This window comes from Chaetomium tenue, assembly GCF_020726465.1.
Source record: "Chaetomium tenue strain MPI-SDFR-AT-0079 chromosome Unknown F5144scaffold_1, whole genome shotgun sequence".
Taxonomy (NCBI): domain Eukaryota; kingdom Fungi; phylum Ascomycota; class Sordariomycetes; order Sordariales; family Chaetomiaceae; genus Chaetomium; species Chaetomium tenue.
In genome coordinates this window covers 4,019,462-4,036,094 of record NW_027117329.1, presented here as the reverse complement: position 1 = coordinate 4,036,094, position 16,633 = coordinate 4,019,462, and the positions used below count along the sequence as shown (strand labels likewise).

Here is a 16,633-nt window from a genome sequence, read left to right as displayed (position 1 = left end):
TTATCGATAAGATACGCAGCAGCATCGCCTTAACTAGGCCCTTCTCTGTCTTGTGACCAGACATCTTTTCACCACCTTCACACTCAAACGTCAACTTCAATCTTGCAAATTTCATAACGAACACCACGCTGCAACTCGACCACACTTCAAGAATTATGGCTTCTATAGGTCCGCAATTGCCACCGCACCTCCAGAAGCGCAAGCGGACTCCCGAAGAAGAGACAGAGCTCGGTTCGCGTCCGCTCAAAACATCCCGCGCAGACAACAACGATGAGATCGCCTTGGACGACGATTCCGACGACGATTTTGGGCCAGTCGCGCCAGCGTCCGTACAAAGCACAAAGGAAACAATGCCACCAAGAGCCGGCCCATTAATCGGCCCCTCGCTACCTCCCACAGTTACGAGCAGCGCGGCCGCACCAACAAGCAAGAAACGATCAATTGGTCCCTCCCTTCCGCCGACAGAGGCGCCAGGCAACGGCGACGAAATATCTCTAGACTCCGATGATAACGCGACCGGACCAGCATTACCACCAGCAAAGGCCGGACCCAACCCACCTCCCAAGCGCGTACTCGGCCCCGCACCGCCGCCAGCACCCCTTTCCGAGTTGCCCACGGCCGATCCAGACGCCAATTTCTCAGAAGATGACTCTGATGACGACTGGGGGCCCCCCCTCCCAGGAGCATCCACCAGCACCAAAAACACGTCAACCACACTCGGATCAACCCACCCTTCTCTCTCCAATCCCGAACCGGCCGCAGCCAAACGCGACGACTGGATGCTGGCACCGCCCACCAGCAACGGTCCTCGCGCGCCCGACCCGACCAAGCTCAAATCACGCAAGTTCGCGAGTGGGCCGCGGGCCGCGACAGACGGCAAACCCGCGGGCGTCAGCTCCATCTGGACGGAGACACCCGAGGAGAAGGCTCGCCGGCTCGCCAACGCCGTGCTCGGGCGGGAAGACGCGCACAACACACCTCCGGATGCCGCGCGGCGGCCCGAAGCCAACAGCGGTCGCAGTAAACGTGACGGCAACCGGGCGGACGTGGAGCGCATCAACTCCTACGTCGAGCAGACGCGGGGCAAGAGTCTAGTGGCGGAGCACCAGGCGGCGCGGGCAGCTGGAAAGTCTGCCAGGCTTGTCAAGTCGGGGGATCATGGCAAGTGGGGAGTTAAAGGCGGCGGTGGTGATGAGGGCCCAGCGGAGGAGGACGATGACCCGAGCAAGCGGGCGTTTGACTGGGAGAAGGACATGAAAGTGGGCGGACAGATCAGTGGCTCGCAAAAGAGGGAGTTGTTGAACAGGGCGGCGAATTTTGGGGGGAGATTCCAGAGCGGGAAGTATTTGTGAGGTTGTGAAGGGGATCGGATAGGGGGAAGCATTTGCGCAGGCGTTTCGGGACATTTACAAAACGGATAGGAGGGATGTGGGAGTACGAAGGACACTCAAACGATATAACACACTCAAGCGATATAACACACTCAAGCGATATATGCACAGTCAAGTCATATACACACTCAGGCCATATATACACTCGCCATATACCCATAGAGGGTTGGCGGGTGTGGGAGCATGTTACAGCAACCAGGTGCTGGGGCCAACATAATATCTATTTTTTTGCTTTACACAGTCTTTTTCTAATTTTAAGTTGATATTTTAGGTAGAACATCTAGTTTCTACAATATTTGCAGGTGCGAACCGAAGCGGTATGTTGGCCCCGAAACATAGTCCCTGTGATATATGTTCCAGCTAGCCCCCCTCCCTCTAGGGACATCCTATAACACAGACATGGCACATAGTCACAAACAGGGCCCCCACACTGCAAGAGTATATTCATTTGATTTCAAGCACCCATCCAAAATACACATAACACCCATTCCATCCCAAGCCAGGCATCTATCTACCTTTCCTTCACCAGCCTGCCCACCGACCTGACTTTATTTCGATCCCGTTTGCTGACCCGCGTCCACCCCCCGAACAACCTAAATCAAACGTCCTGCCCGTCCATCCATACGACCTGGTAACTCCATGCTTGTAAAGGGCAAGTGTGCCTGCCCCCCATAACCTATAAAGCCAATGTGCTATGATGCAAATTCCAATACTGAGGAGATGCGAGACGAAACAGTACAAAAAGAAAACACAGGAACTGCGAAGATCGGTCATCCGCCAGATGATATGGACCTCCGTTAATATATGCGAGCCCTAGCTCACCAAAGACACCGCCGCCGCGGCGGTCGTCCATTGCTATGGCTCGAAAAGTATATGTGTGCAAACGCCGGGTGTGTGATGGCGTATATGTGCATGCCCACCAACGATATGGCAAGGCGTTAAGTGGAGGTACGAAGCTTGTGGGTAGTCCTCGAGATGACCTCCGATGGGAGCGCAAATAAACCAGGCAGATCAATGCGTGAGACGCCCGCCGCAATTGTGATCAAGGAGGAAATACGAGTACATGTCGGGATATGGGGGTATCGAGAGATGCATATGTCATGAGCATCGCGGCAGTATATCGACGTCGTTTGGTCGTTAATTTTGTGCACCTCGAACCCCGGCTTCGAGCTGCGATGGGGTGACAGCAGCGTTAGCACTGGAAGGCGCTGGGTCTGGCTGGGTCTGATCGGTCTGGCCGGACTGGCCTCTACCAAATCGGAATGTTGGGATCGCATTCCTGAGGTTGGAAAGCAGGCCGCTGGCCCCAGACTGAGCGGGTGTTGCGTCGCGTGGTGGCGAAGCGGGGCTCGGCCTTGATCTCTGACGACCAGGAATGGCTGAACCCCCTGTCTCTCTGGGCCGAGACCTGTTTGCTGTCGGCCGTCTGTTCTGGTCTGTCCGCCCAAAGCTAAAGAAGGCCGGTCGCGGTCTACCAGGCAGATTCATCCGGTTGTTGCGTGAGTTAGCAGTGACCGTGACGTGGACCACGGGCGTTTGGCCGTCAGCGCCATCGGTGGTGGCCTGAGGGCGGAGCTTAGGAGTGAAGTAGTCGGCCTTGCACAATGGGCAGCATGCCCTCCTTGTCGTCAGCCAAGGGTCAATGCAGGCAGCATGGAAAGCATGGCCGCAGGTCAAGCCCCGCACATCATCGTCGTCCTCGAGGGCATCGATGCAAATAGCACACGTGTCACCCGACGTTCCTAGGCATTCTGGCGGTAGAGCAGCATCGATGTGTTCGTCTTCGTCATCCTCGTCATGGGAAATTTGGCTAAGGTGCTTGTCCGCTACAGCCGTATCGGGGTCGGGGTCGCGGTTAGAATCTGTTGATGCTCGACGAAGTCCGGCAACTGTACTCGACGTACTCTCCTTGGGGACGTGGCGAGGGCTTTGGACTGGGGGCTTCTCGGTATTTTCCGCCGCGGTTTCGGATGTGGGTTCCGTTACTGTTCCGGTCGCCGTCGCGCTAGTCGTCGGCCGGCCGTCGGTTGATGGGCGCTCTCTCGGAGAAGCTTCCGGAATCGTGCCCTCGGCGTCGCGGACGCTGTTTGGCCGGCTCTGGGGGACAGATACACCACCTCGTGTTGGCAGTCCTTCCTGCGCGCGGCTCGCAACCCACGACTTGTATTTGAGCATCGGGAATTTCTCGTTCACTTCGTCGATCGGCATCAATTTCTTCTCTCTCCGACGGCGGTGCGGGCGAGGCACAGCCTCCATGCCGATCGGCTCCCCTTCTTCGTTTCGCATCTGGCGGGCTCGTGCATTATACCTAAAGCAATACTTGACGCCAACGATGATCCTATCCGTTGTGCGCATTGTTAGACGGCAGTTCCCAATGCTTCGCTTTCCTGTCAAATGGACACTGACCAAAGGTTGGTGAAGACGACGCCAAATCCGAGAGCGACGAAGAACAGTAGCGACGAAGAGTTACCCCCTCCCCCGCCTCCCCCGCCTCCTCCTCCCCCAGTGTCGCCTCCCAAATCTCCTCCTCCAGTACTGGGGCCGCCATTGGCTAAGGTGCTGCTATCGGTGGGCGAAGGACCTAGTGAGGTCAAGGTGGCCGAAGTGACCGGCGGTGCGGTCGCGGGGCTGGGAGTCGCGATAATCGGGGTTTGTGAGAGGGCCGTCGTTACGGCGACCTCGGTGGCCTGCCTCACCACCACTCGGACCGCTTCCACGACGGCGGGGTTTAGGATTGCCATCTTGCCGGAGACAATGTTGAGACTCGGTGGCGACTTGAACGATTCACGGGCGCAGAGTGTCCATCAGGCAATTTTTGTCAAGAGCGGCGCGAGCATGGGTAACTAAAATGCGGCCCAAAGGAACACGATGGCTCATTTGCCAGCGTGCAAAATAAAACCGGCCTGATGCTGATGCGCAATGGTTGGTTCGAGTCGAGAGCGAATCCCCCGGAAAGGCTGGGAAACGCTCATAGATGGGTCGATGGGCGGAAGAAGCGAAGGCGTCCAGTGAACCCAGAAAGTGGAGAAAATGATGGGGGACAAAGATCTTGAAATGGGGTGGTGGGTGGGCGATGGAAAATTGATAGGGGCGCTGGGGCGGCGGCACCATCTGAGACCGGACGGGGGGCAAGCAACCTCTGTGGGGGAGGCAAGGAAGCGGGCGGGCTGTGTCGACTCGACGGAAGGCGAGGAAAGGAATGGTTGGTATTGTGGGGCAGGTCCTTCCAAGCACGGGCTGGCAGACTGGGTGGTTGCAGGGGGGCTGGAGAGTTGGAGGGGTCCGGAACAGGCGGGATTTACAAGGGCATTGCCAAGCTGGGATCGGGAAAGCTGGCAGCCATGGTTGACGACCTTCGATGGCCACAAAAGCAAGCCCATTGGATACAACTAACTCTATTCGAGCGACCTACTCGTTGATGCGGTGCGAGAGTGCGGACGAAATGATGGGCTGACGAGGCTAGGCGCAGCATGTACGCAGTGCATGGATGCAATGGGTACACAAAACAGAATACGTCAACCTGGGACCCATTCCATCACTTTGCTCGTGCTCACTCATCAATTTGAGTTACGTCGCTCTGGCGGATCCTAGATGAAACCTCTCGGGCGGGTTCAGCCCATCCCGTCCCCAATGACGCGCTTCTCGGAGCGCTACCCGCGGCGTATCCCGGGACTAGATGTTTACGCCGTCGGGAACTTCCTGCGCCTTTGCGTTTGATCCCAAAAATATACAGATTTATTAGACATGATTCTCAACGGCTTTCGGCCATCGGCGGCCCAGCAAGACAAGCTCGCGCCGTGTGTTTTGGGATGCGACAAAACCAAAATGGCCGGGCTGGAAGCGAGAGCGGGATGCCCGCATCTAACCAAATCCGGAAGCTTCACGGAGCATACCAGTGCTGGCCCTGAAACCTCGCAGACGAAAGAAATCAACTGTTTGCGAAACCCCTCGATACACGCAAATCAGTATCGGTGATATCCGGGCAAGGCTGTCTGTCCCCGTGCCCAACAATCAACGCATTCTCCCAGTCAATTGTGCGTGCTATTTTACAACGCGCAAGCAATTCACTCATCTCGACGAGAAGTATGCTCTAGGCTGAGATGGTGTGGTGAAATACCCAGCCGCCCAACTGCATCAGCTTCCAAATTAACTCGCTGTGCTGTGCCTGAATTTACCTCCCGAGGGTCACACCAAAACAGACGACGGAGGCGGCCTCCCTTGGATGTTTGAGATTGCTAAATAAACCGTTAGAGCTCGAATCCAGGTCGTCAAGCCCACCCTCATGCGATAATCCACCTCAACAGAACCAACGCATATACGAATAGCAGAACTCCTCCATCAAGAGGCGCAGGCTTGTGTATGCAGTGCTCCATACATGTCCCTCGCCGGCACTAGTGATGATGCGGCGCTCATCTGCAAACCGAAAAGCCAATTGCTTTCTGTGGTCCAAAAGAGCCAGGGATGCCGCCTGACGCTCGCTGCACGAGGTGTTGGTACGGGCGTATCACCGGTACCCGATCGGCACTGCAGGGCGAACAGATATCACGGTTGTCGTACCGAGGAGATATCTACCTGTGTGATGAATCCTTGGTTGGTGTTGGGTCCTCTCGTACCTCTAAATATTACGAGCCACGAAATAATTACAGATTGCCGATTCAAAAAGGCCTGGTTGGTCTCAACGACCCAGTAACACGGCCTTTTCGAACACGGCTTAACCAAGCTCCAGGATCCAAGACGGCACGATAATTGCCGCCTCTTCTCTTGGGGGAGGAGGATATGGAGACCGCAGACGGACCGCGGCACATTGACCCGCAGCGTGTCTGTTCTGGAGATGGCGTCGTTGTTGGCGCGGGGAATACAGCGGGTCACACTGCAGCGAGCGTCTGCAGGTCGTCAACACAACGATTTGTCGAGGCAAAGCCGTCTTGAGATCGACCTGATCCTTGCACAGCCTGCATGCTGTGGTAGCCAAGGTTGGGGCAAGTTTTTGTCATGACTGTGTATGTAAAGAAGGTATCGAGGGATGTACGGACGTACAAGAACACAAATAAAATTTCCCCGTGTCTCTCTTTGATGCCTTCCATCCACAAGTCACACAGAAGGTCTCCGGGTCGCCTGGCCGCCGACCACAACACCGCCCACACGGGCTGAGCGTCTCAGGTACGCCTAGCGTCTGGTGAATACGCATTGCTTATTTGATCTCAACTTTGCGAACAAACATGCCCTGCATGATGATCCTTCCAAAGTTGCCTTTGGCGGGGTGGGTGTTCCTGGGAAGTGGGAGGGGCCAGGTCGAATATTTGTCACCATACCCCCAAGACATATTTCTTCTTGCACAAGTCGCGGGTTGGCCAGGCTGAAAAGGAAAGAAAAAAAAACATCAGCACCAGCTGACTGGATGAGCGTGGCTCCGCATGCGAGGCACCACGGTGTGCACCCGGTAGCGAACCAGCTCAGCGAGATCAGACGGGATCAAGCAGTAGCGGGGGCGGGGCTACCTGTTAATCGTCACCACCTCGGGGCCACAACGGCCACAAATGGGCCACAAACGGCCCGCCGAGGCCCGGCAACCTCCAACCCGACAGAGCCGAGTTTCCTCCAGTCGACCCGGGCACACTTCCGTCCCAATACTGAATGTGCCCAGGCTTGACGCCAAGTGTCAAGAATGAGGCGATGCCCACCAAGACGCGCAAGTCTAAAGGGCTTCGGGGATTGGAGATTCCCGTCCTCACGTCGGGCGAGGAGAGAAAGGCAAGAATGACCTGCTTGTGCCGGGGTTTCCGGCGAAGAGCAACCGGGGAATCGGAAGGAGCCACTTAGGTGTAGGTATCTCTGTAAATCTAGCCTTTTTTGCGTCAATAAATGAATCCCGCCTATTCGCAGACCGTCAACGTCGGGCAACGGGTGACACAGCAATACAACCTTCAATGATTGCTCTCTACGAATACACTCCGAGACTCCCATCGATGCCGAGTCAACACCGTGCAGCACGCCGAATGGAAAACATACAGAACCCGCAGAACACACGCGAGCAAACTCCAGAGTTTAACCACCCTCCCCGATGACCGGAGTATCCGGGAGGCGGCTTTATCACGGAGTTGTCAAATTCGCGCTGTCACCGGCCAGGTCAAGGTCGATCATGGCACCACGATGCTGTTCACTCACTCACCACCCCCCAATCCACCTCACCCACTGCTTGCTCCCGCCCTGCAGCTGCCGTGCTACCCCAGCCAAGTGCCGCAGTTTAAATGGACTCTGCCCTCATGACCCTCTCTTTCTAGACCGCTCACATCATCCCTGATTAGCCCGGCTCAGCCTGGGTGAGATCATAAGCCGATCACCACATTGCATCAGTTTATCACTGATGCGACGTCGCTGTATGTGCTTTCCGTTTTGCCCATACAAGAGGACCTGGTGATGTTAAAAACCACGTCTAGACCACGGGATCTACAGGTCAACTTGCATAATCATGGACAACCCATGGGGTAGTATATGCAGGGAAACTGAAGCTATTCCGAGAGATTAGGGCTTGCGAGAGGATGTGACCTTGGGTTACCGGACCAGGGTGCCCGGACTCCCACCGAATAATTTATTTCGAGTGAGATCACGACATGTAAGCAAGGCTTTATGAGGTCGCGTTTTCTAGAATATGAGGAACGCAAAACCCAGGAGTGACTTGTGACGCCAGATATCCTTATCGTCCAACTGATATGAGCCCTTCCTCTTCATGCCATCACGAGTGCCACCCCGAGTACCATCCCGAGTTCTGCTTGTCTCACAGCTTGCCTCGTGGTGCCTTTGAAGCACGGCACATCATCCATCCCTTCGATGGCACACTTGAACAGACAGCCAAATCAGAATCCAGGTCAAGCCGTGCTCAACAGAAGATATTGCACCCTGTGGAATTAGCTGATTTTACCCTGAATCATGAAAAAAAGAACCCTTAACCACTCCGATTCCCCTGACCTTAGGTCGGAAACCAGACCACAACAGGCATAGCCATGTTCTAGTATCGGTTTGATCTCACCCTCGGAATCGCTTCGGATATGGTACCGTGGACAAATCTCACACCTCTTCCCTATTACCATGTCCCGAGGGATATCAAGGGACGAAATGTCTGGAACTACCAAGATGTCATGCTCGCCACAAACCTGTTCCACATACGAATAGTAACAACGATACCAAACCTCCCTCCCATCTCTCCCCTCGATCTTGCCGCCCGCCATACTCCAGCTCACAAGGGCCACAAGGCTTGTCTAGTATGGGAATGATGGAGGGCAACAAGCCGACCAAGCATGGTGGGAGCGTCATTGTTTCTGCGGTTGGTGTTTGGCAATGCCCCTGACCCCTGGAAATGCCCGCCAGGTAGAGAGTAGAACAAGGCAGGAGGTAAGTGAAGGACACAACCAGTTCCGTATTCACCCTCCAACTGAGGTTGTCCGCATGTCGATAACCACCCATGTCCGTAGGCGCACGCAAGATCTTCCAAACGTGCGATGCAGTCCGCCAACCAGGCTAAACAACAGAAGCAGGATCGTTTGATCTATGTCTACCCGCCCGCCCCCTACAGTACATTTCACGTGTTGGGCTCGGATGTATGACCGATTATAATACATTGACCCGGGCGCCTCTTCTCCGCTCCACAAGGAAGGACCTCTTCCATCCAACTCATCCCTTTTTTCCCCTCTGCCTCCTTTAAAAGTTCCTGCTCATGTCGGCCCGCACTCTCGCGTAGTCGAACAGGCCCTCGATGCTTCCAACGGCGCTGATGGCGATGTCCTGGTCCCAGAGCCTCCTGTTGGCAAACTCCATAACGTCCTTCTCGGTGATGTTGTCGATGACGCGCTCGATCTCGCCGGGGCTCATGCGACGGCCAGTGTTGACGATTTGGCGGCCGATATCCTCGGCGACAGCGGTGGTGCCGTCCAGGGCCAGAAGGATGGACGCCTTGAGCTGGGCCTTGGCGCGCTCGACCTCGGCCTCGCTCACGTTGCTCGACAGGCGCGACCACTCACGGAGAGCGAAGTGCACCAGGTCATCGACGGATCCGAGCTTGTCGGTAACCAAGTAGATACCCCAGAGACTGGACGAATACATTAGCATGCCTTCTTTTTGCATAAATAACGACCCATAACCTAGACTTACCCAGTGTCGCTGTAGCTGGTGGAGAAGCTCATGTAGCTGTTGGCGAGGTCGTTCTTGTGGACGATGCCGCTGAGCTTGCTGCCCTGGTGGGGGGCGTTGCCAAGGGCCTTGTCGTAGTTGCCGACGATGGCCTGGGCGACCAGTGCGGTGAAGTAATCGGGGTCGCTCCAGCTGGCACCCTCAACGGCAATCGCAATGTTGGCGGTGGGGATGGTGTCGTCGCGGATCCTGACGTCGGAGCCGATGAAGTCGGGCTTCTTCTTGGACAGGGCGTAGGCGCTGGTCTCGGGGCTCTTGGACGGGAGCTTGGAGAAGTATCGGTCGGCCATCTCGACAAGCTGCTGGTGGGGGATACCGCCGGCGCCAGCAAGGACCATGCGGTCAGCCGTGTAGTTGTTCTTGACGTAGTTGGCGAGCTCGGTGCGGGTGATGTCGCGGATGTTCTCGCGGGGGCCGAGGATGGTGCGGCCCAGGGACTGGCCCTGGTAAGCGGTGGCATGGAGGTGGTCAAACACAACCTCCTCGACCTGCTTCTCCACCTCCTCAGACTCGCGCAGGATGACGTCGCGCTCGCGCTCGATAGCGGACTCCTCGAGCTTCGAGTTCTGGAGAATATCTTGCAGGATGTCGACACACTGGGGGACGTCCTCGTTAAGGGCCTTGGCAAAGTAGACAGTGTTCTCGCGCTGTTACCGGGGTTAGAGATCGACGAGGGGTTCGCCAAATACGCGGGGTATGACGAACCGAGGTGTAGGCGTTCAGGTGGCCGCCCATGTTCTCGATCTCAAGCTCCAACTGGTGCTGTGTCCTCTTCGAGGTACCCTATTCCGCGAGTCAGAACCATCGGCCGGGTGCTCAAAAAATGTTTCGAGCTGCAACGGGCGCCGGCGAGTCGATCCGTACCTTGAAGGCGAGATGCTCGAGGAAGTGGGCGGTGCCGTTCGTCTCGGCGGTCTCGGCGCGGGAGCCGGCATCGATCCACACGCCGACGGTCGAGGTTTGGGCATAGGGCGAGTACTGAGTCGCGACCTGGAGGGAGGGACACAAGTGAGCGACTAGGGCTAATTGGTCAATTGGTGTCAGGGGGGTAGCTCACGGTTAGGCCATTCTTGAGTGTTGTGGTTTCGGTCTTGATCGCAGGCGACGAGTGCGGCGTTGCGAGGCCTCGCCTGGTGGGGAGAGAAAGACCTCCAGCGCGGCCGCGAAGGCCCTGCGCGAGGTTCAGAGCGAGTCTCCGGGACGCCATGGACGCGGATGTGTAGGGGGGGGGTTGGAAAATGAGCGGTTTGAAGGAAAGTCCTGGCTCCTCGCTTGATTCAAAAAACTACTGTATGCAGCGTAATTTTGCCTCACTTCCAAGGCCCAGCTCGGGAACGCCCGGGCCAAACCTGGCTTTGAGCTCCTCTCACGTGATATCGAAGCTCTTTTGCCCGGCAACTTCTCTTGGCATTTTGAAATTCCGTTTCTGCGATTGGCTATCAGGCCACACAGCTGTCGGGCTTCCTTGCATCCTTTTGACCTCGTCTCAGTGCTCTCTTGCACTGGGGCCTGAGCTCCTCATAACAGTACTGAAAGTGTATTCATTCTCTTGTCGTGCCACAATTACAACGGGGATGGAAGTCTGGGTATGTGATAGGGAAGGGCCACTTATTTGGATGATAATGTATAATGCGATGTTAAAGCATAGCTATTCGTTGGCGTTGCAAGGCTCGAACTTGGATGGTCATCTCACGACCGCAAGTGTCCATCTTGCGCCGTCTCATTTCAACCCAAGCATTCATATCATTACCCCATTCTTCATTCATTAAAAGTCCCCTGGTTTGTGGGCTGAACACAGTTCCGAGCCCAAAGATTCCCACCGCCGCAAGACGATTAGCATACCCGTAATATCCCGCCAATTAGCTCATCGGTTAGCACCTGCCATCCTCGTTGGGCTATGCTGGGCGAGCTCTGGCAAGTGCTCTGAGTCTGACCCACACTGCTATGCACTGATACGTCGTCCGAGGCCGTCTATGCTAGCGCTGGCATCAAGCTTCCGCACCACTTCTGACATCTTATCTGTACACATCGAGCCCAGGTCCGGCTGAAGCCCGACTTCTAAGTACAAACATGGCGGCCTTTATCGCGGCATACCCACCCCTCGGCCAAGTTACCCAGCTCCAGAATGGCGATGTGACATTCCATGTCGTTCTCGAGGTCCCTTGTGAACTCAAGACTGAACCATGGCAGCTCGCCTTCTGGTACTTGAACGGTGATGAGTCGGAGTGGGCCGAGGCGGAGTGTATCCCGAGTCAACCAGATGCTCAGCCTACAGACCTACACCAACCCGCCGGGACGATCGAAAGGCTGTATTTCACGGCTAAAATAGTCGTCCGTTCCTCGCTAACCTTTACGATCAAGTTCCGGCAACGGACTGGTGCCGAGGAGTGGCGATGGGTTCGCGATGAGCAACACTCAGACGATGGGGTGATCGTGGTTAATCAGAAGCCGACACAGGAGGGCGACCCTGAGGAGTTGCCGGACCTGATTCCGAATCTAAACCCAGACCTCAAGTGGAAGAGCCATATGAGCCAGACTCCTAGGACTCGACTATGGTCCATCGAGGCCGACGTAGAGGGGGCAAAGGAGCACGAGTCGACGTTTTACCAAACTCCGGTCGGTACCCCATGGGGTCGATTTCTCAGGTAAGGGGCTAGCAAACAAAAGGGCGGATTTATGGGTTTCCTCGGTCTGTTGCTTAGTGATTCCCAACAAAAGCTAACCACCAGCAGGTGGTTTGCTTTGGTCAGGACGTCGACTCCTTGGCTTGCCCCGCGGCAAGGTAAATCAAAGTTTAGCCCCGACAAAGATGCCCTGCTCTGTTCATTCCTTTCCACCCAAGGCAAGCACATGGTTTTCCTCGGGATGAGTGGGATCAAGGATGTAACCACCTTGTTCCGAGGTGGCGATTCCGGCGGCTTGACGCTCCATGTATGTAAATCCCGAAATCATGATTGTGATAGGGGTTAATGTTCGTCTAGATTCGGAGTGACAATGCCGAATCAGCGACGGGGACTGCCCTAGTAGCAGTCGGTGACGATTTCGAGAGCACGATTGCTGCTGTCATGTACCACGCCCGTTCTTTAGTCATGGGAACGAGTGCATCTGCCACCCAAATCGTGACCGAGACCACAACGAAAGGTGATATCGGGGCTCAGTGGTATGAAAACTGGTACGACGGCTTGGGATATTGTGAGTTGGCGGCCTTCCTACTTTACTTTTAGTAATACCGCTTATTCTGACCTTAACATCATTAGGCACCTGGAACTCTCTGGGTCAAAAGTTGACCGAAGAAAAGGTTCTGAAGGCACTGGACACTTTAGCGGAGAACAACATCAGGATATCCAACCTGATCATTGACGACAACTGGCAAGACATTGACTACCGCGGCGATGGCCAGTGGCAATACGGCTGGAACGACTTTGAAGCTGAACCCAAGGCCTTTCCTAGGGGCCTCAAGGCTCTCGTCTCCGACATCCGCTCAAAACACAAAAACATCCGGTACATCGCGGTATGGCACGCCCTCCTAGGCTACTGGGGCGGCCTCTCCCCGTCCGGCCCGCTCACCAAGCGCTACGACACCATCCAAGTCACCCGCGACGACCCCGAAAAGTCCCAACTCCCCATCAACAACACCATGACCGTCATCGCCCCATCCTCCATCCAAACCTTCTACAACGACTTCTACACCTTCCTCACCACCAGCGGCGTCGACGGCGTCAAGACCGACGCCCAATACATGCTCGACACCCTCCCGCACCCCGCCACCCGCCGCACCCTCACCACCGCCTACCTCGACGCCTGGACATCCGCCTCCCTCCGCCACTTCAGCGGCCACGTCACCTCCTGCATGTCCCTCACCCCGCCCACCCTCTTCCACTCCCTCCTCCCCCACACCCGACCCACCATCGCCTGCCGCATCTCCGACGACTTCTTCCCCGGCGTTCCCTCCGCCCACCCCTGGCACGTCTTCGCCGGCGCCCACAACGCCCTGCTCGCCCAGCACCTTAACATCGTCCCGGACTGGGACATGTTCCAAACCACCACCCACCACGACGGAGATGACGGTGGTGAGGGCTGGGCAACGTTCCACGCGGCCGCGCGCTGCGTGGGCGGCGGGCCCGTGTGCCTGACCGACGTGCCCGGCCGCCATGACCTGGCGCTGTTGCGCGCGGTGTCGGGCCCCACGCCGCGCGGGAAGACGGTTGTCTTTCGGCCGAGTGTGCCGGGCAGGGCGATGGATGTGTATAATGAGTACCGTGGTGGTAGTGATGGTGGTAGTGATGGTGACGGGGCGGCGGCGGCGGCGGCGCTGCTGAAGGTGGGTGCGTACCATGGGAGGGCGGGGACGGGGACGGGGATTGTGGGCGTGTTTAATGTCCGGGCGGAGGGCGTGGTTACGGAGGTTTTGCCGTTGGGGCGGTTTCCGGGTGTGGGGGGTGGGGAGGCTGGGGGGAGGTATGTGGTGCGCTCGCATGCCACGGGTCGGGTGACGCGCCCGCTGGAGGTCGGGTCGCCGGCGGCCATGTTGGCGGTTTCGTTGGGGGCCAGGGGGTGTGATGTGCTCTGTGCGTATCCGCTGCATGCGGTGCAGTCAAGGACGAGAGGGGAGGTGTTGCTTGCGAACTTGGGGCTGGTGGGCAAAATGACCGGGTGTGCGGCCGTGTTGAGGACCGTGTTTGAGGCTCGTGAGAATGGGAGGATGGTTGTTGATGCGACGGTTAAGGCGTTGGGGGTGTTGGGTAAGTGGCTAACACCACACCGGGTGTTGGTGAAATGGTGGTACTGACTTCTTGTAGGCATCTACATCTCGGCGCTTCCCGGACTGTCGCTCAATGACGACTTCATGGTGACTATCCAGGGGCAGCCGATCCCTCCTCACACTGCGTCTGTTAGTAAGCAGGATGGCCATGTTCTTGACGTGGATATCGAGACAGCGTGGAACGAAATGGGACTCGAGAGTGGGTGGGCGAACGAGGTGCAGGTGAAGGTTTATTTTGCTCTGGAGAAGAGACAGTGAGATGACTTGGCCGGTAACGCAACGATATCAGGTCAAAATAAATACAAGGCGATGTGGAAGGAGGATCATCGTCTCGTCTGTTTAGTGTTCTAGCTTCTTGCGGCGGCAAGGGGAAGGGTAAAATTAAGGTCGTTGCAATGGGATGCCGTCTGAACTAGTACCTACCTAGGTACCCGCCTTTTGATCAGTGTCTTCCAAATACGATTGTGAATGATGCTGCTCACACTTTTGGTCTGGTATACCCCAGCGCAGCCAACAACACGAACAAGGTTTACAGATTTCTCGTTTCCTGTTTTGCCACGGATTTTGAGCTCTCATTAAAATTCACCGTTAGCACTTCCCTCTTTCGTCAAGCTGCAGTATAATATCGCCTCGCAACGTTGTCAAAGGCCGTCTGACTCAGTTAATCGAGGTCGACCAAAATCCATGCTCCCAGACATCATCGGAAAATCCTTATGAAAGATGGATAACGAAGGATTCCAGGCCTTTCTGGCCCAACTGGCCGAGACCCAACAGAAGCTTCTCAACTCTCACAAGGATTTCATGAATGAGTGCACCAATGAGCTAAAAAGGAAGCGCATTGAGGAACGAAGCAGGGATTTTGCCGAGGGACTACTCAGGCAGCTTACTGAGGAACAAAATAGGAGGCACACCGAGGAACAAAACAGGAGGAGCATCCCACTGATCAACAGCCTCAGGGAGGAGGAGGAGTTCCTTACGTGGCGCGACAAACTGATCAACGTCCTCGAGATAGCCAATCTCCACGACCATGTCCTTAGGGAGGTCCCGGAACCAGCGGATGAAGTCGAGAAGGAGAAGTGGAAGAAAGATCGGGCGGCCGTCGATAACTACATCCAGATGACTGTCCCCGACCACGCAGTGTGGACCAACTTAAAGGGCATGGGTTGGGATATCACGGAACGGAACCCGAAGTCGACTCTCGATAAATTGGCGCAATACTTCAACAAGGACACCCATGAAGCCAATTTCTTGCTATGCCGGGAGATGTTCACGATCAAGAGAGAGGACTACGACAAATTCTCCACGTTCCAACATCGACTGAACTATCTCCGCCAGAGACTCGATCAAACCAAGAGCTGGAAAATGACTGAGAATGCAGCAACCATCCGCGCATTGGAGGCCATCGCCACAGCCCACCCGGACGTGTATAACCGGTTCATCGCGAAGGCGCACAACAACGAACTTTCCTGGGCCGCCTTAATGGTTGAGTTTCGCGCCATCTCAACGGGCTAGTCGACCTTGCAACCGATCGTGGGTCTCGCAACGAGAACCGATTCCCGCTGGGAAACCCGTTGGAACAGATGGTAGATTCACCATTTCCCGCAGCAATGACTGGACCAGCCAACGTAGCAGATTCCCCAGGTGCTCACCACTTTATGTTGTGACGGCGCTAGATAGATAGGTAGCCTGATAGTTTTTCTATCACAAGTCGCCCTTCAGACGTGACCGCATACGAACAACCCTGGGTGGACCGTGAGCGTGTCGTTCGACAACAGGTTGGTGTCCCAGTGCAGTACGCAGAAGCACGCATGGTGTCATGCAGGGGCCCCGTAGATTGACACCGATTGGAAGGGCTGGTCCGGGACCGGTCCTTCAGACTACACGTGTTAAACGGCAGAAACAAGGGGATAACGGACTAACAAGAACACAACAGGAGCGATATAAGTAGTCGACTTCACAGTTTAGGGCTTTGACCAGGAACAAAAACATGCGCCGATCACCACATGCGCGTGGGGCCAACATGTTATTCGCTCACTGGCATGAGAAGCAGGACTTGGGACGGAGTCACGAGGTTCGGGATCCCGGTGCTGTCTCTGAATTGCGGGAGGAGTGTTCGGGATGCAGGGGCGGGTGGGGGCGTCTGGCCAGGCGCTGCGACCAGGTACCATCTCGGGAAAGTTGTCGGCTCCTCGAGTTGTTCTTTATGCCGAGTTGTTGCATCTCGACACTACATAAGATTCACCCACGTCCACAAAGCACGATGGATGGAAATGGATTACCCACCAGGGAAAGTACA

At 56.0% G+C, this 16,633-nt stretch overlaps 6 protein-coding genes across 6 annotated transcripts; 4 read left to right on the top strand and 2 right to left on the bottom strand.

Annotated features, from left to right (window-relative positions):
- The first annotated feature begins 59 nt into the window (after positions 1–59).
- F5144DRAFT_556556 (uncharacterized protein) lies at positions 60–1,716 on the top strand. The gene has a single exon (XM_066787984.1). It carries the CDS (start codon positions 156–158, stop codon positions 1,350–1,352), a length of 1,197 nt encoding a protein of 398 aa, XP_066648870.1. The 5' UTR covers positions 60–155; the 3' UTR covers positions 1,353–1,716.
- Positions 1,717–2,346: 630 nt separating this feature from the next.
- Positions 2,347–4,276, bottom strand: F5144DRAFT_51498 (uncharacterized protein). Its single transcript, XM_066786599.1, has 2 exons — positions 3,798–4,276; positions 2,347–3,729 (listed from the first exon to the last, which is right to left on the bottom strand). Exons 1-2 carry the CDS (start codon positions 4,130–4,132, stop codon positions 2,529–2,531), a joined length of 1,536 nt encoding a protein of 511 aa, XP_066648869.1. The 5' UTR covers positions 4,133–4,276; the 3' UTR covers positions 2,347–2,528.
- Positions 4,277–6,442: 2,166 nt separating this feature from the next.
- On the top strand, positions 6,443–7,298 carry F5144DRAFT_556552 (uncharacterized protein). Its single transcript, XM_066787983.1, has one exon. It carries the CDS (start codon positions 6,790–6,792, stop codon positions 7,039–7,041), a length of 252 nt encoding a protein of 83 aa, XP_066648868.1. The 5' UTR covers positions 6,443–6,789; the 3' UTR covers positions 7,042–7,298.
- A 1,553-nt stretch (positions 7,299–8,851) lies between these two features.
- On the bottom strand, positions 8,852–10,884 carry F5144DRAFT_51491 (Metalloenzyme, LuxS/M16 peptidase-like protein). Its single transcript, XM_066786598.1, has 5 exons — positions 10,633–10,884; positions 10,440–10,565; positions 10,281–10,358; positions 9,537–10,222; positions 8,852–9,474 (listed from the first exon to the last, which is right to left on the bottom strand). The coding sequence occupies exons 1-5, from the start codon at positions 10,780–10,782 to the stop codon at positions 9,087–9,089; spliced, it is 1,428 nt and encodes a 475-aa protein (XP_066648867.1). The 5' UTR covers positions 10,783–10,884; the 3' UTR covers positions 8,852–9,086.
- A 611-nt stretch (positions 10,885–11,495) lies between these two features.
- F5144DRAFT_51227 (glycoside hydrolase superfamily) lies at positions 11,496–14,826 on the top strand. Its single transcript, XM_066786561.1, has 5 exons — positions 11,496–12,220; positions 12,308–12,506; positions 12,557–12,767; positions 12,833–14,317; positions 14,375–14,826. Exons 1-5 carry the CDS (start codon positions 11,646–11,648, stop codon positions 14,593–14,595), a joined length of 2,691 nt encoding a protein of 896 aa, XP_066648866.1. The 5' UTR covers positions 11,496–11,645; the 3' UTR covers positions 14,596–14,826.
- Positions 14,814–16,087, top strand: F5144DRAFT_51299 (uncharacterized protein). The gene has a single exon (XM_066786571.1). The coding sequence runs from the start codon at positions 15,058–15,060 to the stop codon at positions 15,847–15,849; it is 792 nt and encodes a 263-aa protein (XP_066648865.1). The 5' UTR covers positions 14,814–15,057; the 3' UTR covers positions 15,850–16,087.
- The last annotated feature ends 546 nt before the right edge of the window (positions 16,088–16,633 follow it).